This window comes from Seriola aureovittata, chromosome 6, assembly GCF_021018895.1.
Source record: "Seriola aureovittata isolate HTS-2021-v1 ecotype China chromosome 6, ASM2101889v1, whole genome shotgun sequence".
Classification (NCBI taxonomy): Eukaryota; Metazoa; Chordata; class Actinopteri; order Carangiformes; family Carangidae; genus Seriola; species Seriola aureovittata.
The window spans coordinates 18,393,355-18,417,146 of record NC_079369.1 but is presented as its reverse complement, the minus strand read 5'-3'; the positions used below and the strand labels follow the sequence as shown (position 1 = coordinate 18,417,146).

The 23,792-nt window shown below is 40.3% G+C and overlaps 2 protein-coding genes across 4 annotated transcripts in view; both read left to right on the top strand.

The window, feature by feature from the left end:
* rabgap1l (RAB GTPase activating protein 1-like) overlaps positions 1–23,792 on the top strand; it is a 113,109-nt gene that overhangs the window by 37,331 nt on the left and 51,986 nt on the right. The gene's annotated exons all lie outside the window — the stretch shown is intronic.
* Positions 2,683–10,388, top strand: gpr52 (G protein-coupled receptor 52). The gene has a single exon (XM_056377951.1). The coding sequence runs from the start codon at positions 4,775–4,777 to the stop codon at positions 5,894–5,896; it is 1,122 nt and encodes a 373-aa protein (XP_056233926.1). The 5' UTR covers positions 2,683–4,774; the 3' UTR covers positions 5,897–10,388.

Here is a 23,792-nt window from a genome sequence, read left to right as displayed (position 1 = left end):
ACATGGGGCGCCTGCTTAGACCACTACGCCACACGACGCCCCTTGTTTCATTTTTATTGATTGATTTAGCGCTATATGATGATTGTACTTTACTTTACTTTACTCACTTAATGACTTACTAACCTTGTCCTTGTAAAAGTGTCCTTGAATGACACAGTGAACCCCCTACCTCCTTATTCACTGTACTGTTAGTTGCTCTTGGTGAGCTTATCAGCTGAACACCTATAATGTAGATGTAAACTCCCTGCTTATGCCAGCACATTGTTGTTGAGACTGGAATCAGCAGGAACCCAGGGGTGGAGGAGGGTGGGATGCTGGGAGGCAGTGAAAGGTGAATCAGCTTCCACCTTTGTTTCCAAGTGGCCCTGCTGGCTTTGTTTTGGAGCAGAATGAATTATTAACGGTGGCCTTCTGGTCGTGTTTTTCATCAGTGTCCACCTCCAAAGGTAAAGAGCACTGTGCTGAGAGATCTCCATTGACTGGCTTCTTCCACAGTGACAACACAACTTCCATAGTCTTCACTTTGTCTGCTATTATTTTTAGTATCCCTCTCTTTCTGACCCATCTCTCTTTTTTTTTTCCATTTAACAGTTTCTCTGAATGACCAAATTAACCAACACAGGTGCAGAAGAATATCTGGTCTCCATGACAATTAAAGAGCCATCCTTCTGTATGGCAGGCTTATTTTTCTGCAGTTCAAAATCACTTTGTATGAAACACACTGCGTTAAACCTTAAAGGCATATTTCACTAAGTAGGCTATTGTGACATTTTGACCTCATATGCATCAGTTAACAGACAGTAAACTTCTAACATATTGGTCAGTTATATCACTGCCTTGCTGCTTTTATCTTGATAAAGAAATGACCAAATTCTAATACTGGTAACAATTTACCAAATACTGTTATAAAATACATGTTATGTTATCTGTGTTCTACATTTCCATTACCTTACCTTATTGGAATCAGAAATTACTTGCCAATATAATATAATGTAATAATATAATAATATATTTTATATATATTATAATAATATAATAATGTAGTAATATTTATTATATTGGCATGTTTACTGAAGTGAGACAATACTTTTGTCCTACAAATGGAAAAAAACGGCTCATATATGATGTAAACATTATTCAAAAGTTGTAGATAAAGAGTGTCTATTATTTTGCTAAATGTCATGATCCTAATCTAATTCTTATTGTCTTATTGTTGACAAACTGGAAAAACTATACAAAAAAAGGAGTCTAAAGTTCAAGTATCCTTTATTCTGAATATTAAAAAAATTCTAGCAGGCCACCTCCATATTTCAAGTCAACAAGTCTGTGTAAGGTATTTTCACAGTCTTGAATGATTTGTCATAAAGAGATAATGTGTCAAAAAATTGGGTTGGCTGCATGCCACCTTTTTCTTGTGTAATATCATTACATTGTATTACATCTTCCGGAAGGACACTCATTCAGGCCTGGGTTCAGCCATTGTCTGTGAATGGCTTTTCCCCAGGAAGGCACATTCCCTCACTGTTGTTCAGCTAACATGTTTGATTTAGCTATGATGGTTTGATGTGTGACTGACCAAACACCAGAATTAGACAGATTTTTTTTATTGAAATGGTATATCTTCGGTTGTCCATCTGTTGCAAGTATACCTTGTAGTCTGAAAGGATATATTCAAAATTGCTATAAAGGATCGCCTAGTGCATCTTTAAATGTTCACTTAAGCAACAGTGCTTCCTCACTGACACATCAGTTCAGCCCCCGCATTGTCTTCTGCTTGTTGTTGAGTCTATATAGTGTAAAACCCCACCGCCTTTTCCAAATAATCACAGCACTCTAGTCTTCCTGGAAGAGGACAGGTGCAGTGCTGTTTACCATAGTAGCCATTTTCCATCTAAGTTGGAGCCAGCCACTCCTCGTTGACTTTAATAGGCTCAGATTGTCAAAAAAAAAGAAAACAATAATGTTAACAAATTTGCACTGAATTTTCTTCTTCTTTTTTTTTTTTTTGCAAGATTCTCCTTCCCAGACATGATGCTTGACAGTTTGTTTCCATCCACCTTTCTGCTGAGCCAGTTTAGCTGTCACTTGATCCTCTTTATCATCTGTTGGCCAGAGGATGCTCCCAACTGGCCGAAATGCCTGGCAACTGTAACATAGGGGCAAGCATAACTCTGCTAATCTGTTGGTTAAATAAAGAATAAAAATATATCCAGACAAACCTGGAGCCTGACTGGATAAGGGAGAGGACATATTTTATCAGGATTAGCTGTCCAAGATGTTCCCTGGGATTATGGAGATAGAGTGCCATCAGGTACGCATGATACATTAATGTATTTAAGAGAGTGGTAGGCTTAGGCTGATGACCACTGACACTAACAGGCATTTTCTTTCCCTTTTCCACCAAAGTAGAGAGAGTATGTGTGACTCATAAGTCTGTCATGAAATGTAGATTTTGTTATTATTTGCTGTGATACTTATGCTAACATGCTGAGGCTATGTGGATGTTTGGAGAAGGGAGACTGAGCGGAAGAAGTGGGACTGTAAGGGGAGGGGGAAGTAAGATGGGGGAAGGAGGGGGTGGGGTGTGGGAGGGAGAGGGGGGCTTTAGTTAATAGAAAATAGACTGTGAGAGATAAGTAATATGTAAATAGGAAATGTATCCAAATTTACCCCTGGGAGAGAGGCAGTGTGAGAGACAGAATAATGTGGCAGGGAGCCTCAGGTGCAGCTGGGAGGGGAGGAGGCGGGGCAATGAGCGAGAGGCTAAGAGAGAGAGAGAAAGAAAAAGAGGGAGGGCTTGTGTGTGTGTGTGTGTGTGTGTGTGTGTGTGTGTGTGTGGAAAGAGAGAGAGACTGAGTGTGCAAGCTAGAGAGATTGTGTGGAGAGGGAGGGAGGGAAGTGTAAGCCAGTCACAGCATCTCTCCTTCTCACTGCACCAGGGCTGAGGGAGTCTTCGTCCCCTCGCTTCCCTCGCTGCAGATTTAACTCATTTCCATCAGCGCAGTCATCTTTTTTTTTTCCTTGCTTTTTACTTGCTGCTTTTGACAGATGCATTGCATTCATCTCTTTCTGTGTGCCAGGATCTAAGGATTTATTTAATAAAAAGGTTGGTTGTCCTGTTTAATGGAATCAAAAGGGGGACGTTTGCAGAGGACATTGCTTAAGACTGGGACTCCGACTGAGACTTCGTCTTTTCTTTATACTGCTAGAGTGGATTCCCCTTTTGTTGCGCTGCCAGTGTTTTGTTCACGGCAACAGACATACTGAGAGAGGAGTAAAAAAACAAGGCTATAGGATCCCATACCTCAAGAACTACACTTGGAAGGACGAAGACAAGTTAGAAAATCTGTGGTTACATTAGGCACTTGAGGAGAAGGTGCTAAGCTTCTCCCTGCCTGTACTTCAGAATGTCACAACAAAATTGCAAATAACAAGTTTATGGGATAAATGCGTGGATTGCCGATTGATCCTCACACCCCTCTCTGCAAGTGTCTGCCACAGGATTGCTGAGGAGCCGAAGTGAGAGGAGCGCTGAGTTATTCAGCTGGCCTCTCATTGCTCCTGGAGAGTCCTATCACCTGCCTGCATTGGAAATTGACATTCATTGCTTTCATCAGCTACTGGACTTTTACAAATGTCCTTATTTTGCAACTTGCAGTCCAGAACACTGAGAGGCAAGTTTGCACACACGGATTTAAACTTCAAATTACTTTAATGGCAGAACTCATCCAGATAATTTTGACGTGCTTGGTTGTTACCTCATTCTGCCTGGGGATGCCTTGTAAACACATTTTCCCCCCAGCGCCATGTGTGTTGAGAGAGCTGTGACATTATCTCCTGCGGAGATCCCCATGTTGTTCTAGCCTGTGTCTGTGTTTTGATTCAGACAATAGCTGGGCATACATGGGCTCCAGACACTGACCAGAGGACCACCAAAATAAGGGAAGCCTGCTGTTACATAGTAAACACACTAGCACCCATGGCACAGAGAAACTTTGGATTGTACTGAAGGGTTGATTCACAGAGATGGATGTAATTATACACAAAGAGAGACTCCTAAGAAGCTTTTTCCCCCTAAGCAATAGTTGCCTAAAATGTATTTTTTGAAAGGTAACTACAATCAATAAATTTCATTCGATCTTTTGTCTGAAATAGCCATATGCTGATTACTTATTTGATCTCCTTTGATGATCTGTCAAGAGAGGAGAGCATGGTACTTTGCTTCATACTTTAACCTCTTTGTATGGTTTCCTCCCTTGCATCCTCTGTGCTATCTGCCCTTGTGAGGACAGTTTATGCCGTCAGCTTCCCGATGGCAACCCTCATTAGAATCAGGAGATGAGGCCACAGACTGGCAGGCAAAGCAGCAGGGAAACTCACCTTTGGGATAGATGCCGGCCACAGCTCTAATGCTACCCTGCCTTAGGTTTACTGAAGGAATACAGCTTTTTTTCCTCTACTCCTGACTGTTACCCACCCACTACCTTCACTAACCATGAGTGACTGGAAAAGGAGAGCTGAACGGGTTGTCCTACTCTCCCAGAGGCTGTATTGATTTTCCTCAAGTCAGTGTTCATTTGATTGAGACCCAGCTATGTGAGAGTAAGGTGAAAGAGAGTGAGTGTGCTAGAGAGAGTATTGAGATCCGTTAACTGAGGGAGGTTGCAGACGCCCAATAACGAGCGGGCGGGAGTAGGCCGTTCTCCAGTTTCAGGCCAGCTGCCTTATGGGTGGCTAACCACAAACCTGACCCACCTGGATAGCACCCAGAACAATGAACCAGTCTGAACTGACAACGGACCCGTTGCTCACTGCCAACAGCAGCCATGGAGACTTCTTTCCTGGAAGGGCCTCCAATCATTCCTGCCCCTTGGGCTGGGGGCTGAACGAAGGCCTAGAGGCTTGCGTCTTGGAGACTGCTGTCATTGTACTTCTTACAGTTCTCATAATTGCAGGGAACCTGACGGTGATCTTTGTGTTCCACTGTGCCCCTCTACTACATCACTACACCACCAGCTACTTCATCCAGACCATGGCCTACGCTGATCTGCTGGTGGGTCTTAGTTGCCTGGTGCCCACCCTCTCTCTGCTCCACTACCCAGCAGGTGTCCAGGAGCCCATCACATGCCAGGTCTTCAGCTATGTCATCTCTGTACTGAAGAGTGTTTCAATGGCCTGCTTGGCCTGTATCAGTGTGGACCGCTACCTGGCCATAACTAAACCACTATCTTACAACCAGCTGGTGACGCCATGCCGGCTACGAGGCTGCATCACCCTCATCTGTGTGTACTCTAGCCTGGTTTTCTTACCCTCCTTCTTTGGGTGGGGTAAGCCAGGATATCATGGGGATATTTTTGAGTGGTGCGCTCACTCTTGGCCCACCTCTGCCCTCTTTACAGGCTTTGTAGTGTGCCTACTCTATGCACCTGCTGCACTCGTGGTCTGTTTTACCTATTACCATATCTTTCGGATTTGCCAGCAGCACAATAGGGAGATCAGTGAACGGAGGGCACGTTTCCCTAGCCAGGAGATGGAGGCTGGTGAGGGGGGTGGCAGCGGTGGGCATCAGGGAGGGCATGGACCGGATCGGCGCTATGCGATGGTACTCTTCCGCATCACCAGCGTTTTCTATATGCTTTGGCTGCCCTACATAATCTACTTCCTGCTGGAGAGCTCCCATGTGCTGGATAGTCCTGCCCTTTCCTTCATCACCACCTGGCTGGCCATTAGCAACAGCTTTTGCAACTGTGTCATCTACAGCCTATCTAATAGTGTGTTCCGCCTGGGCATGCGTAGGCTCTCACAGACGATTTGCTCCTTCAGCCACTGTGCGGCTGATGACAGGGATTTTGCAGAGCCTAAACCAAGGAAAAGGGCAAACTCATGCTCCATTTGAAGGGATGACTTCTACGGGATGAGGATACTTCTGGAATCTATCAATGGGAAACATGAATCTTAAATTGGCAGGGCTTAACTAAACAGAAAACACCTTCTGTTATAACAGCCTGTCAGCTGACACCAGTGACTTTTCCTTGGTCACAATAAACCATAGTTTATTGTATTAGTTTTCAAGGAGATGGGTGCAGTGTTTAAACAGAGTTGATGAGTTTGGCACTCTGTGATGGCTTTCATTCTATGCTATGTGGCATAGATGTGGATCACATAGAAAGTAGTCTCCCCCTGGCTCTCTTAGCCTTTACATCTTACATACATTAGATACAACAGGTATGTCATTGGCCAGGTTAGACCTAGTGAGAAGACAAAACTGTTAATTCCAAAAGATTCACAAATATTTCCTCACACATCAAACGTGACCACTATATATCAGGCCTGTTAAATTTTCCTAGTGTTTGTAAATTCGATTGACCTTCTACTGGATGTCTCCGTACTTTCTGTGACTGTCATTAGCAGATACAAGATAACTTATACTTAATTGTGCTCACAAACCTGTTTAAAGATTGTAAAAGGATATTTGACTTTTTAAACTGTATAAACACACAAAGTGACAATGATTACAGCCATTATGCTGCTGAAAAAATAACAGATGGTATATGGCCTTGACTGTTTACCTGAGAAAAGGGAGCAGTGTTGTTCTGCTAAAGTATTTAGTTTTGAGTCTTTAAACATGATGTTGGTAGGTGAACAGGAGAAAGATGCAAGAAAAATAGTCATGATGTATCGGTTTGTTGAAATTGAATAAAGCTGTTTACTCAGACTTTCTGCTAAACATGGTACACAATCTAACAGTGCACAATGATCTTAAACAGTAAAGTGTCCAATACTGCACCTCGTAGATAGTTATGCAAAACATACTGCTATATGACAGCATTAGACCAAGGACTGTAAAACTATCTAAACAAGTAAGAGGAATGTTGAAACCTTTACATGAAGTTAGAAGCCCCAAAACAGTCAAATTTTCAACACATTTAACACATTGCCTACTGCAGTATTGTGACCTGTATCAGACTTTTAACAGATGACATGTTGCTTACAAATTTACCTATTTAAATATCAGCTGATTTTGCTCAGTCACCAATTGAGTGGTGTACCCTACTAAAAAGCACCTTATTTCCAGTATTCAGATCAAGGATGTATCATACTTTAGCCTGGTTGGACACTACGGCCCTCTGTATCAAGGGCAGAGTGATGCTCTCAGCGGATAACTACCCAGCACAGTGGATTTTCCCCAAGTTACCCCCTAGTGTTTATGAAATAGCCCATCAGCCCCAGGATTCCCACTGTTGGTGTGGCTTTCCTGATATGGCTGTGTCAGGAGTATTCTGTTAACAGTTTGATACATGAATGCTCATGATGGCCATTTCTAACTAGCAAATAAATATTACATCCCTTTTCCCCTGTGTATGGAGGGCCATCTATACTGGATAGTGAACAGAAAACAGAAATAGCAATTTTATTTTATTTTATTATCTAATATTTATTAAACATTTTGATTTGTAAATTTGCCTGTGTCACATACAGGTAAGGAAAGTGATAAGAGGCAGCAGTGTTGACCTGAAGATGTAGCCTGGTGCTTTGCATCAGTGACACAGTCTTTGTTTAAGATGATAGTGGATTTTATTTCCTAGCAGCGGTGAACAGGGGCTCAGGTTAATGTGATCTGATCCGTCTGGATGTTGCTGTGAAGTTAAAACTTAACTGATCTGAAATTACATGCGTAGTTGTGATAAAGGTTTAAGGCTATCAGTAGCTAATATTTTATTATTTGATGAACTACAGGCCAGACAGTGTTAATTATTTCTAATTTATCCCCATTTCTTTCATTTGTATCAGTTTCATAACTGATAGACATCAAAAGTTACAGGCTCAAATTTCTTACAGACTTCTCAATGCCTTTGTGAATAAACACAGTGTTAAGTGTGCACTCTTCACAGTCAAACCTAACTGGGAATCACACATTAAATTTAGGGAAAAATAACATTGAATTGGTAGTGGGAATTGTTGAAAATGTATTACCTTTTTGTCATGACATTTGTGCCCAAGCAAGAAATGACTGTGCTGGGTGTTAGGACTCCTTGATGAATTGTTTGTGAGCTGCTTATTGAAGATGGGTAGTTATCTTCACTCTGCTAAAAGACAGCATCTTTGTTCTTGGACTGTGCCCTCCCAGCTTGGAGACTGTTTCCCAATTTGGGCCTTTTGATAGACAAAGAGCAGATTATGTGTGCTGCTAAAGCAACCTGCAGACTGCCTTTGGATTTGATTATCACCTTTTGCTACAGCACAGTAGTATAGTCATTCCAGTCAATTTACCTTGTACATTCCCTTGATCATAGGATCAGTGTCAAAACGTAACTCATTTCACAAGAATACAGCCACGTACTATGGCCAATGATTTATGCTGATTTCCCTCTTTGCTCATGTAGTATTGTTGGTCATCTGTGGTTTAGGCCTTGCTTGTAGTGTATATTTGTCCATGCTAGAAACCAAGTGACACAGCAAACCCAGCCCCTTGATGTTGTAAGTGTTGTTCCATTCTATGCTGCTTAACAGTACCCTGTGAAAATCATTTTAAAGCTGCATTAAGTGATTTTTTGACCACTAGGGGCAGAAAGACTCCAGGCCTTTTGCTTATTATATTTTAGATATACGTTAGCAAGCAATTTGCCACTTACACATCCAGCAGAAACAGAGCTATATGAGCATTCCAGTAGAGTCTTTCTGGTCACCTTATGAATGTAAGTAAATATTGTTTTTAAGCCAAGGTTTGGTAAACCAACAACAGAAAAATATCTGTCTTTTGGGTTATTTACATGCTCTACTTTCTTCACCAGCCACTTGTTTACTTCAGCTCTTTGCAGTTTTGCATGAGGTATGCAGGCAATCTACAGTCAACCTGAAATAGTCATGTTCTGGGAGTGGCTGCCCACGGTTTATACTGTATGTGCCTGCATTGTTTTGGTTTCGTAGGTTCAGATAACTGGGATAACCAAATCAGTGAGGTAAAAGCAGCTGTGTAAAGCTGCTGAATGGGGTGTTGATTCTCAGAGAGATTATCAGCATTCATCACCCTTTAACATAATCAGGAGTTATTTGATTCAGTGTCAATATAAAAAAAATATTGCTTTATGCAGCTTTAATGCATTACAGATTGTTCTGTATACGTGCCTAAAGATGTATTTTGTAGGAAAAGTTTAAAAAAAAACAAAAAAAAAAAAAAAAAACATGTTGAGAAGTAATTACCGTTACATGGACATGCTGCACTTTTTAAAAACTTTTTCCAGCTACATGAACATAACCTGTGTCCATGTACATGTCTGAAGGTACATTGTCATTTTATTTAATTTTCCATGACAAGTTCAAAGGGGTTTCCACTTTACCAAGAATGGGTCAAGTCATTCATTAATCACAATCGATCTGACTCCTACCTTCATGTGGATATGTGTTCTACTATCTGACGTCAAAATCATATCTGTAAGATAAGAGAAGACAGCAGGTTTTTGTCTTGTGAATTCCCTTCTGTAGTCATATGACCTAACATATATGAGGAATACCAACAGGGAAAACACAGCATAGCCGTGTCAAATATTAGACTTATAATTATTTTTTTATTTTGATAGTTTGTGTTTTTTGTGCTCCTTTGGAGCATAGTGCAGTGAGGTAGTAGATGAAATTTATAGGATCTGAATTAGTGCTGTATTATCTTCACAATGTGGTGACAAACAACAACACAACAACATATAAGACAGGAGAAAAACAAAATTATGTAATGACCTAAAATAAAATAGCTCAGTTGTTACCATGTAATGTAAAAGTTGGAATATTCCATTAAAGTGGAGATTGCAGTATTTGGTCAGATGTAAGTTGCACAAATATTCATTCCTGTGGTGGGCTTTTTAGTAGCAGGTTATATAAAATGCGTGTTTTGGCTCAGGGTTTCAAAACTCCAAGAGCCGTTGAATGAATATTTAAAAAATAAATTTATGTGTCTGTATTACACTGACCAAACTGAAGTGTTAGAAAATCAAAACTGTTATCTTGTTCAAACAGGTTGTCTTACTTTCAAGTGCATTGATAGGGGCTTTTAGTTAAGAGGGTTAGGTAAACAGTTTCATTACAGGTTAATATGTATTTATTTATTAAATTATGTTTAAACCTTTACACAATATACTGTATATGAGTATACTGTATGTAAAGTGTGTGTATCTGTTTTTAATATGCTGTACAGCCAAAAAAAGATATCAGACAAAAATTCTGACAAAGGTATGGCGCATCCATTTGTGTTAAAACCACTAGGCTGCTGATGTTTTGAGTAGGAGGCAGAGTGTGTTAAATTACACAGTATCTATTTTTTTATTTTAAAACTTTGTCAAAGGCTATGGTTTTGCTGTTGCTGCCAACCCAATAAAGGTGAAAATAGTAGACATTCACATTTGTGTAGTTGATTTTGTAAAATATGTGTGTTTCTGTAGCGACAAGTCACCATTTAGCTAGCTTTCTTTCATAACCAGTAGAACTCCACAGGGTCACTGTTATATCTCATATACTTGGCACCAATTTTAAGACAATGAAAGAAGATGGAGATATGGGGTTGTGACTGCGAAGCTGCCAGTTTGATTACCTATACTGGGTGGGATCGATGCAGTTACTAACGTCTGCCTCGACAAATATTGTTAAGGTACCTTTGAGCAAGATGGTTGGATATTGAGAGTTATTTTCAAAATGTAGTGAATGTGTAAGAATCACTGAAGTAAGATAAGTGTGTCTGTGTGTGTATTAATAATGTAAACCTGTTGATAGGTGAAATGTCTTTTGTTTTGTCTTCTATCCAATGAGCAAATCAAATATTTAAGCCATATCCTGTATCCGTTTTAAGTTCTGCCTCTGAGGGTTGCTCCAGAAAGATAGCATCACTGAGTACTTTGCAACAAATATGGAAACAAACAAAGCAAAGATTTAATTTTCAGGTTTTGGTGTCTTCATTTTCCTCTGAGCCAGCACATGGCTGATCAGGTGGCATTTGCTAGGTAACAACTCTGCAGCAGAGTAGCCTTTCCTTTACTGCAACTGGGAGTTAATGAACACCGTCATACTTTCTCTTGGTGTGAACAGTATCCTCATTATAGAGCTTGATCCCTTGTTCTTGTTCTTAAATTGGCCTTTGAAATTCATACACTCAACCTTTAGACTGCGGGCGAGCTTTGAAACAGCTCTAAGCCTGCTTTCTTTACCCTGCAGTTTACTGGAGAGATGAATAAGAGGAGATGGAAGGGGGTGCTGGAAGACGATTGAAAGTAAGAACAGCAGATCATGAAGAGGAACTGGGTGGAGAGAGAAAAGATAGAAACATAGGTGAAATGGTTAAGTCTTAAGGGGAAGTGTAGGTAAGAAGAGGAGGAGGGTTGGGGAAGGAAAAGGGCAAAGCAGCAAGAGAGAAAGGATGAAAATTAGGAGGATAGAAGCAGTTTCAAAAATGAACGATTATTAGAATTAGGTGTTTATGGCAGTATTTGCATACACAAATAACATTAGCACTACAAAATGAAGAAATGACATATACGACATTTTGTATTTTTACAGTTCTTAGTAGCCATGTACATTGCCATAAAGACTGCATGTATAACTATCTCATCACAAGAGAGCCGTTCTTTAAAAAAAAAAAAAAAAAAAAAAAAAGAAATGTCTACAGCGTAAAGCTTGAAGAACTATTTTAATATTTCAGTTTTGACTCCTTTTTGTTGTGTTTGTGTAGATCCAGTGTGTTTAATTTTCATGCCAGCAAAGACCTTTTTGGATGCTTCACCAGTCTTTTTTCTTACGTTTGATATGTAGTTTTGGAATGAAAATCTGTATTTGTTCCTCCTACCAGAAAGCACTGGATCCACTTACAATTATTCAGACAAACCCAGAGCAACATCCCGGTCCAGGCCTCCTCAATATTCATAGCCGACACTATATCAGGAATTCCCTTTTATTTCCACAAATGGCAGCACTCGCCTCACTTCCTCTTTCCCTTTCCATCCTGCCACTCTCCTCCTCCTCCTCGTTCCGTCCTGATTGAGAAAGGACCACCTGACCCTCTTTTGAGGTGGGGAAGTCATAATTGGAGGGGAAGCCAGTTCCTGCCTCTGTGTGCTAATGGTGGAGCCTTGCGGCACCCACATAAAGCCTTTGATGGCATAAGGAGGACACACTCATACACCCACACACCCTCATACATCTTGCATGGCTTAGTCTTTGAAAACGTGGGCTGCGGCCTGATAGCTGACAGGTGTTAATCTTGTCGTAGCCGATTGTGTGTCCTTACAGTAAGTAATGTGCAGTGTTAAGCATTTTGTAAACATTTATTTATGCATTTACAAGGCCGAGGCTACACCCACTCCAGTGGCTACTGGATTGGCTTACGCAGTGCCTTGCAGGATAATGTCATGTTGTATTCCAAAAAAAGTTGAACCACATTTAACAACCCTGTATCGTTTTAGAAAACACCCCCTCTCAGATCCACCTGCTGTGTCAGTACGCTTCCTCCATTCAAATGAATGAAGGGCTGCATATTTCACACTTAGTGTCAGTGTGAATTCCGCCTTAAGAGGGAGCCTGTTGTGTTAGTGCTGCTCTCTCTGATTTGTGTACCAACCCCTCAAGTGCCCTCTGGTCAACGCTTGATGCCATCTTTGGTGTAGTTTGAATGTGCAGAAAGTTATTAATTAAACAAGCATAATACAAAATGCTTTGACATACCGTGAGTGGACCCAGAGTCCACTCACAGGATGCAAGTTTACTGTGGGTCTTTTTGACTCATGGCACTTTTTTTCAGCTTCATAAACCGAGTTTTAGAATGACTGAACCATAAAACTGTGATTGAAACGGAGGGCAATGTAACGCTGGACAGCACGAGGCAAGGAAACGCCACTAATTTCTATTGGCTGCTCCTATACTGGTAGTTGTGGTAGGATTTCATAACAGATCTGTGACCAAGATGTTAGCTTTTACTTTCTCTGACTGTGTGGAAATCTCATGTTTTCAATCCCAGATGCTGAACAAAGACATTAAAGTATGACTTTGGTGTGGCTTGGCTGACACTATGTGTTTGGGAGTGAATGATATATTTCAGTAATAATTAAGTAATAAGTGATTTCAACAGTCATAATATTGAGTATTAATTAAAACAACAAAATGTAGGTAAGAGCCAAAGAACCAACGGCATCTAATTATGCCGGTTCACACACTTACTTCACATATTTCCAATCTGCAACAGAAATTCAAAGTATCAGATTGTTGCAATCAACACCCTGCTGTTTCCTACTGCTTAGGTTTCAGTCAGCATCACTTCATTCTTCTAAGCCAAATCATGGAACATGGTCATGGAAGCACACGGTGATGCTGCAGAGAGTGAGAGTACTGTGAGAGCCTCTCAACAGAGCATGCAGGGGGGACTTGACATTTTAGTCACAGCACTGTGCCTTTTTATTTTATGAATGACACTACCTCTTTAATTGCCCTGGTTGCTAAGAGGTTACACCTCCATCCAGTGACAAAAGGGTTGCAGGTTTAACCTCCACCCTGAATCCTGCCAGTGCCCCAGAGCAATGAACCAGTCACCTACCTGCCCACTCATTGCAGGGTGCCCTGGATAAAAGTGTTGGAAATGCCCGAAAATGTGGAATCGCAGGAAATCTTCATCAGCTGCTTTTTGGAGTTTACCACTTTCATTTCACCATTCACCATGATTGCCATAGGTAGGCAGGCTTTCTATCCATCAGTGGCCAATCAGCTGAGAGCTTTCTCTTCCATATTTTTTAAGTGCTTTGACTCTCCCAAATGTGAACAGTGGTCTATGGTGATAAGATTAAAGGTTTTTTTTTTTTTTTTTTTACTTAATGGATATTTGTTGTTTTTGCCACTTGAACTTATCACTGATGTAATTTTGCTCATGTCGGTTATGTACCTCTGTGCCTCTGCTGCCGTCACTGGGCTTCAACTTGAGCAGTTGGAACATAACCACATTGCTGAATATGAAGAGTGCATTTTTCAAAAAGAGAGAGACCGATAAGTGCCAAAGCAATTGTTTTTAATCATAATCAAGGTAAAAGTTTGAAATAATTGTGAAATTGATTTGAAGTCACATCACCCAGCCCTACTTCGCACAGCTTTCCAAATTAAGATTTCTATGCAACTCAAACTTTTGGTTCAAACATTTGTCTTTGAGTCTGACTTAAGTTAACACAGAAATTAGCACCCTAACTGCATTGGGATTCCATTTATAATAAATACACCTGAAATATTCTATTCTGTAGGTTAGAGTTTCTTGAGCCTGTTTAAGTGAGAGCATTTTAAGGATGGTCCTGATTTAGCTGGTTGTTTGGGTAAATGTCATATTTTGATTTGGGTTAAAATTAGGGTGAAGGTTAAGGACAGCCATGTTGCTGGGATGCTTAAGGGTGTGTGCTAGGGAATGCATTACATCATAAATAATACAGGCCCTAATAAATATAGTAATACAAAACTGCGTATGTGCATGTGTGCCTTTGCTTGTGTGTGTGTGTGTGAGAGAGAGAGACAGAGACAGAGAGAGAGAGAATGCCAGCCTCCTCAAATAAGTGGTCCCAGCTGCCAGCTTCCTGGCTGAGGTAAACGTGCTCAGAGACCATTTATGGGCAAACACACAAGTGTGTATGCGCACACACAGACACACACCAGAGACACTGAGAGGGGATCAGCATTGGATGGATACAATACCTGAACACATGAAGACAAAAAAAATAATATTGGCAGCATATTATCTGGACAAAAAATATGCAACAGACTCTTAAAAGAGTGCCTGTCACAAAAATACATGAATGCACAATACATCTTTGAATAATAGTTTATTTTACTGGATCATCTATTTTGTTTATTTAAGCTCTTTTTAGTTACAGATGGAACTGTTTTTATAGCAACTGTAAATGCTGAGGTGAACAATTATCTCAAAGAAGTTTTTTTTTTTATTCAGTTATAATCATAGAAGACTTGGAGACTTAAAAGTTTTCAATATTTAACAAGTAAAAGAGTAGGCATGAAATATTAGAGTAGAATCTGACAGCGAAGACATTTAGATTGACAGCATCCACATTGGGAGCTGAACTGAGCAGCCAGTTATTGATTCACTTTAACAACTATAATGATCATTAAATCTGTGATTGATAAACTGCCGGCAGTGATCTACTGCAGCGCCTCTCTCCTTCACCTTTCCAATCTCTCCATGCCTCATGATCAGAGGCACTGAATAATTCAACAGCAGTAAATGTACAGGAAATACGTCATAATAATCATCATTGAGTGATCCAAATCATGATATACAGGATATGAAACTATAAATCAACATAGAACTTACCGCAACTAAATATAATAGAACTTTTATCTACATTATTTATTGAGGCAGAAGTTGTTAACTGAAAAGTATATCAGTGTAAAAACAGACGTCCAACATGGGTTTTTATCAACTACATGAAAGCAAATAAGCAAAATTAGGAATTAAAAGTCTTTCAAAAGCTGTTATTGCTCATTCATGCCAGCTAGTGTTGGTCAGTCTTCCTGCTGTCTGAAAACCAAAACAAATTCACTTGGTGTTGTTTTAATATTCTGAGTAATTTCTAACAGTTAACCCATATCAAAGTAATGATGAATGAAATAAGTCAGTGTTTATAAAAGGGTCAAATTTTACACTTTTATGTGTGGAACGGAATCCTTAAGTTTCAGGTCTTTTTCTGTGCGTCTCAGACAGTGATTGAATGCCACCATTCCTCTTTTCCATGGTCAACACTGTTAGACAACTGAGCTCACCACAGCTGGTACTTTGAACTGCAGACATTCTTTCTCCAGTTCGAAAAGGGATTTTATTGTGACTGAATGGAGCTCATTAAAGTATTGGCTTTGGAGCTGCTTCAATCCACTTTCCTCAATGCACCACTAAAGGAACATGTACAATTTTTCTTTTTTTCTTTTCTATTCATCCTTTTTTTAATTTGATTTGGCATAATTTGCACTAGTATTCTTGCTCTAGCTGTTCATACATAGAGGACAAAGACAAGCACCTTGACAGACAGTAGAGGACAAACATGTTTTTTACTCTTAACCTCCCTGCAGACCTCAGGTACTGAAGCTCTGCCAGCAGATGTACAGCCAGCTTCTCTAATTTTCTCTCAGGGCATTTTAGCTGAATTAAATACCATAAGACAGTCAAATTACCCCCTTGGCTCCTTAGCATATTTCCTCCCTCCTCCTACCTCCCCTCTTTCGCTCTTCCTTTCTCTCCCTCTATCCTGAGGCAGTGTTTCCCACAGTAGCACACTAGGCCTGGCTGTGTTAGGCAGTTATTTAGTAGTGATGGTCCAGCAGTTTGCCTCAGGCCATCACTGATATGGCGAGTTCTTCCTCTGTGGCATTTAGCCTGGCTACACTTGTCAGGACAAGAGGAGGGGAATGAATGAAATAATAATAATGATAATAAAATGCAGCTGTATGTGGTGTTTGCTGGGCTCATGTGTCATTTGAATCTCTCTCACTATCATTTAGTCAGTAACTTAATTAATCAACACTAAGACAGTCAAAACATTGCTCTTTATTTTAATCATGTAACCATGTTATAGACTTTTTTTTACCTTGAAAAAGCAGTGTTCTTTGACTTTTTGAGAATTCAGCTATACCTACCTATGTGCCCGCATCAAACCACATCAAACTTAAATAACTTACATTGGGCTGAAGCCAGCTGTTTCCACCAGCAGTCTTATCTGTACAACTAGTGTTGATCAGAAAATAATCCTGACAGTACCTAGTGTATTATATGACATTATACACTTAACGAGCACTTTATGAGGAACACCTGTAAACCTGCTTATTCATGCAATTATTTAATCAGCCAATCATGTGGAAGCAGTGCATAAAATCATGCATATACAGGTAAGGGGCTTCTGTTCATGCTCACATCAAACATCAGAATGAGGGGAAAAAAAACAAAAACACATGGCTATCTACTCCACAGGCTCACCATAACTGGACAGGGCATTTTATCTGAATTTGATATCATATCAGGTGGTCTGTCTACACAGGCCACGTAACAGCGCTATATTTTATTTGTGTTATACAATCGTTGCTGTGACCCGGAGCATGTTTTTCTGCTTAAAGCTTATGTTCATTTTGTCCGTAATGCAGTGATTGTGCATTAGGCTCTTTGTGGTGCCAAAATGCTGGCCCATCCTCTGAAGGTAATGATGGAGGACTGAAATTGACGCTGCTAATGTGCTGCCTTCACTATGCTGTCTGTGTACACGCGACACATTGTTGTATTTACTTCATGCCTCTGATGCATGTATGTGCGGTCTGTATATTGGTGTGACTGCTGTTCATCCGCCGTAAAGTGATTTGCTTATCAGTGTACCAGTCCCTGAAATTACAAGGAAGCTGGTAACTGTTAGCTGTTAAATCTGCAACAACCCCAGTGTTGCTTTTGTTTGTCCAAACTAGTGATCACATTAGATACACTGCACAGATATAAGTGAATTTGAAATTAATACTAGAAATTAATATTTTGGGATCATTTTCATAAAGAATGAGTCACAGTGTACGGAGAAGTATAATGCTAGAATGGAGATTTTACACTTATTCTTTAGTTGCATACAAAATAAGCTGAAATTCAGTCACTAGCATATTGTCCACAAAATGTTTAGTACTTAGTTTCTTGTTAGCTGCACTCTCCCTGTCAGTCTGTGTATGTAATCGTTGATAAGACTGCCAACTATCCAGTACCACATCCCTGGTTACAGTTGAGTGTCTGCATTGTCTCTCTGGATCTTCCAAACTGAACGTCAGGACTTAAGAGGCACTGTGTCACTATGGTAACCATGAATCTGAGGAGAGCAACAAGGTTTCAGCGACTTTATTTGAAGATTATAAATAGGGTGTAATTAAAATGGATGTTAACGTTGGCTCCAAAATAGCAATCTCTTCATTATTCATTTGCGTACGCTTTTATTTTGAAGATGCAGGGGAAGGAAAATGGAGGCAGTAAAGGAAGTCTAAAATCATGTGTGTTAGTTGTGTGTATGTGTCGTATCAGGCGGTTTCTTTTACACAAGTAACAAGTGAATTGAACGACACAGACCCATCTACACATGCAGACACAAGAAGTCACATAACTTCATACACATCCACACTTAGCTCTCTCCGCCTTCTCTCATGGACCCACTGACCCTCCACTCCACCTTTATCATCCCTTGGGGTCTTCTGTACCCACATAACAGGGACTCATATCCTCCAGGAAAAACCACAACACACAGAAAATGTCAGATACCTGGAGGGATGCACTTTATTCGCTGACCTCGCTCAATGATGCTCTGTGTGTTTGTGCGTGTGTGCGTGTGTGCGTGCGTGCGTGCTCCAGCACCAAATTGCTCCCTCCCAAATGCATTCAGGAACATTGTCATGTTTTTCACATAAGTTAGTTTTTGTGACTAGTTCAATACAATAGCTTTTCTTTTTCTTTTTTAAAAAAAAAATCATTTTGCAAAGGAACCCAACATTTCAAAGGGTGCTGCACTTTGGCTACAGCATAATACTAATATATATCCTAAAAATACTGTCAGGTACACCACATTACAAGATACGGTGGCATTGATGCTACAGAAGTCATTGGAAGGTGTCAAATGCAGACACAGGGGCAAAGCCTTGCTCTACAAATTGCCAAGTAAGATCAGGTAGTGTTTCACTTTGTCAACTTGTGGAAAGAATTCAACCAGTAATGTAAAGAAAAAGGTTTTTGTCATCTTGTTTTCCCAACGAGGAAAAGAGGCTTCCATGAGCTATATGAATCTTAATTTTAGGGCTGCAACTAATGACTCATCATCATTGAATCCTTATTGATGTATCTGTTTTGTTTTGTTTTTTTGTAATTGTTTAATTTTCTGTCTATAAAATCCCAGACAAATGGTGAAAAAAGGCCATCATGATTCCCCAGATCCCAAATCAATGTCTTCAAATTGCTTTTTTGGTCTGACCAACTTTCTAAAAACTAAAACTGTAAAACTTCCAGTAAGGTAGTGAGTGTTGTAGAGGTATCTTGTGCCTTGATTGGTATTTTAGCATCTAGCTGACTAGACAACTGATGACAGGATCAAGACACTTTAAGGCCTTAATCAGTGGATTTCCTAATTTTAGCTATACTTCATTCATTTATAAAGAGAAGTAAAGAAAGATGTTAACCAGAAGCTCTAATCTGAGTAACAGCTTTGTTGCCCCTCAGCTCTCTGTTGTGTCAAGTGTTTTCTCCAACATGTTTGCTTGTCACCAATTTCAGCGTAAGCAAATTTAGAAATTTCGCCTTTTTGCTTTCTGCCTGAACACTGTGTCTGCACTTCTAACTCGGCTAATTGAAATGCAGAACCAGCCGGACCATTAAAATGCCACGGCAGCGATACAGAGACAGATGAATTTGCAATCTGCCAGGCGGGCCAGCTGTTGCCCCCCCCCCCCCCCCCCCCCACAAACCTCCAGGGAAGCCTCCAGAAACTTCCTCGCCAGCAACCAAGGACAAAGGCCTCAGGGGGAGCTGGTTTTTAATTACTGGGCTGCCGTCCTCTGAATATCACACCAATAGATTATCTCACTGTGTCTCACTGAAATGAAGAGAAATGAGGAGTGTTTGGGGGAGCCAGGTGTGTCAGCAGAGGGGGTGGTGTCATTATTACACCCGGCTGCCTGACAGTGTTATGACTAGAGGCAAGACTTTGAAGTTATAATACAGTCTGTGGTTTCTTGCCTGACATACTTTTAGAATTAGCACCTTTCTTTGGAATCTAAAGCAAAATAGGACCAAGGCATTTTTCAGTGTTGGACCCAAATATTTTCATTAATGTGGCATTTTGGGAGTTTTTAAAAATGACTGTTTTAATCCCAGGACCCGGTCGTGTTTCTCAGGCCTCAGAGCTACAAACTCTCACTGAGGTGGAAGTTTAAAGTTTGATCTGATGTTTTTGACAGTGGCACAGTTCAAACTAGAGCTGAACAATATGCAAAAAAAAACAAACCATATTGCGATAATTTTGGGAGATATTGCAATATGAGTGATTTCAATTGGAATGTATAATTTCGTATTTAATTTTCACCGAAAAAAATGTAAAAATGATGATATGATTTTTGTTGGGTCTTGTACCAAAAGGATGTTCCCTTATGTCTGGAGAAAATGATTTATAGGCTGGGGTATCTCTTTAACACCACAATGCTTCATTTATGGTATGTTGTTACTCATTTTGCCTTTATCAAAAAAAAGCATTTTGCAAAAAATTCATTTTCAGTTGGATATTGCACTTGGCCATTTTGTGATTTTGACAGTATTTCGATTAATTGTTTGGTCCTAGTTCAAACTACGTTACGAGTTGTTATTCGTGGCTTATTGAGTTGACCTACTAACAAGTAAGATACAGTTTGTACCTTATTCTGCCCAGTGGGTGTTCCTCAACCCTTTATTTTCTTAAGGAAGCCAGTAGGTGCCTCAGTTAAAATTAATGGCAGACCTTTAAATTGCACAGAAAGCATTTCATATTTACTTATTTATTAAAAGGAGAGGTTTGCTGAGCACACATTTCCCCCCTAACAGCATCAATCTTCATAGCCACGCAGTTCCACTGGTCAACAAAGGGAAACCACACAGACTAACCAGTCTTTACTGCAACTAGGCTGTGACACTATAGCAGGTGATGTTTAAAAGCCTTGCTCAGAGGCTCGCAGCAGCAGGGTAGAGTTTGGTTCATGTTTCCCTTGTGGCTTGTTGCTTTCTTGTTCTTTCATAATAACATCGCCTGAGGAAGATGCCTCTTCGATTCAATTCAATTCAATTTTATTTGTATAGCACCAAATCAGAATATACATTATCTTCACTCTCTAAAGGCAATCAAACACTGAAGCAGAATATTTTTCCAACCAGTTTTGATACCAAGAATTCACGTGGACTCTCACCTGGAGGAGCTCCAGGGTGCAGCCCTGCTACAGACGTGCTCTTTAACACACCATGCTGCTGGGTTCATCACAGCCTCTGTTCTCTAACATGGCCCATAATGCACCACTCCCCACACAAGCTGAAGCCAGGCTCAGATGGCACAGTACTTGCTTTTGTTTCCTCATTCCTATCAGAGACACTGGTGTCAAAGTGAATTGAATTTATTCAGTTGATCCACCAACTGAGAAGGGGGAGAAACCCTTGTGAAACTTTTGACTGAGAATAGGATCAATAAAGCGGTTTAACAGTATATTGATATGAGTAACACAAATGATTTCTCTCATTGGCTTTAGTATTGTGTTTTACCTGGACAACAGTAAGATTCAGGGAAGAAACATTGGATAGTTATATTTGAATGGGATAAAACGGAAAAAAATGTTTATTCAATATGTTGTCTCACAGTTAGCTGCAATCCCAAAACCTGTGCTGCTTTAACGCTGTTGTGACCCTCTCATCCCTCCTCCTTCAGCTCTCACACTTCACACACCAGCAGGGTGATGCAGCCTCCCATTGTTGAGAATATTCTAGATAAAGGATTTCAGCTTGAGCCCAGCTAAATGGATTCAGTGGTGTTTGTTTGTGGTTGTCCGGAGATATACTGGACTAAATATAGTATTCATCTTGTCACAGCGAGCAATGCTGGAATGCCATTTTCATGGTACGATCCTTTGTAACTTCTCACCATGCTTATTCGTACTTTGACCTAACCTTGTGTGTAGCGTACTTCTCCCGTCAGATACTGTAAATTGGGACTATTTAAATGTTTCAAATAATAAAGAAGGGATAGACGATATGGAAGTTGTCATTTTATATCACTATAATGAGTCGTGATATTTTACATTTTCTGGAAAGTCAGTGGATGATTAAAATGACCAGATAAAGTAACCAGTCAAACATGTCTCTTTTGGGTTAATCCAGTAAGTCTAGACCTAAAATATCATTGTTATTCATCACATTGATGAAAAAATAATAAAAATTTGAAAAGGCCATTAATTTACAGCATTGCTCATGATAATCTGATAACTCCAGAGATCTCGAAGGGCTGCCTTACAGTATGACAAAATCTCCCATAAAGACGTTTCTAAAAATATACCAGAAAACATTCCCTGTATTCTAGGAGAGGGTGACTCTCCTAGAATACAGGGAATGTTTTCTGGTATATTTTAGAAATGTCTTTATATGGTAGAAAAAACTGTGGCAGTCTGGTGTGTGAACAATCACACTCTCAAATTCAGATGGACGTTTTGTTTGTCACCGAGTCATTGTTTTCCAGCTACAGACTGGGTTGTTTTATCCCGTGGTCACTGATTCGCTCACAACTGGCAGTTGCTGGAGTCGTTAAGTAAAACATTTAGGTTTTTCTGTCTAGCTGTGCTCCCTCTGTAATTATTTCCTACACAGTTTGACTTTGTATCCAGCAATCTGTCTTCATGGTTGGCTCCAGAGGATTAATGCTATAGGAGCATCATCTCTGATTGGCTGGGCTGTCACTTCTGGACTTAGTGGGCTCTAAGTGTTCAGCTGTCTGAAGCCGGCGTACCTCGCCTCCCGCTTCACCGGTTTAGTACAGCCTGGCTGCCTCTCTATCGAGGGCCTCACAAGCCAGCACCCGTGGGCCCCTTCCACACCCTGTAGTTACATCACTGTCAGAAGAGATGGGTAAGTTAAGAGCTCACTGCTTTCTTCAGAACAGTTTAATAAGGAGATGGAGCTGCTTCTAAGATTGTACATTTACATTTTTACATTTTAAGCATTTAACTACCACTTAAATCCTGAGAGAGTGAGAATGAGAGAGCAGGTAGGTGGTTGATTATGTTGCTCAAGGACATTTTTGACAGGATTCAGTGCTGATGATGGACAGACTGACTCATACCTCTAAAGCTAAATGTTGACATATTGACCTTGTGCTGTGAAGCAGACATAAGTGTTTCTGAATTTAATCCATTTTGTTCCCAACTTGTGTCATGCTTTAAAAATGACTTTAGCCTCAATATATGCTTGGTGAATTTAACTGTCCTTGGTGTCAAATGTCTGACTCAGTGGGTCACTGAGATCCTCTCATCTCCCCTCAACACAAGCCCACATTTTCCTGAGCAACTTGAACAATGGAAACCCCACTGTGGTGCTGCCCAGTTCATCTGCATAGCTGTTGGAAGCTGCTATCAGATTAATCAAAAAACATTTATTTTTTACATTTGTCAAATAAAGAATCCACACTGTGTATTATTTCTCCTTGGAAACAATATATCTATGATAGCTCCTTTCAGTGTTTTTTATGCACTAATTATAACAAGTGAAAAGAAGTTATCATTGGTGCCTTGAAGTGCAAATGTCTGGTCTCTTTTCCACTATTTAGGGACAGACGTGTAGATACAGCATGGTATTCGTTCACTGTAAAAACTTGACCAGTCGAGCTGACTTGCAGTGGGACAGCATGACTAGACTTAACCAAGGTCACTAGTCATTAATGTCAGCTTGCCTCAGATAAGTGATCAGTGGTCCTAAAGGTCCCTGGTTTTGTCTTTCCTCCTTATGGAGACATGGGGAAGCTAACAGAGCCTAATAGCCAGCAAGGCAAACAATAAGTGGACAGAGGAATTAAACTGTTTGCTGCAGGAGCACACTTGACATGGAACAACTCCGGTGTCAACTCAGCTGTAGCCGCCTCTGAATGAATTGTTTTTATCATAAAATGACAGGTGTTCACTTGTATTGCCTTCAAACTTAATATAAATTGGGGCACAGTTCCCAAGGCAGTGGTTAACATTTAAAATATCCCCCATTAAGCATCTGCCCTTTTACTGCT

What these genes read in the sequence shown, in the direction of transcription:
- gpr52 (XM_056377951.1), top strand. Translation starts at nt 4,775, where the DNA reads ATGAACCAGTCTGAACTGACAACGGACCCGTTGCTCACTGCCAACAGC.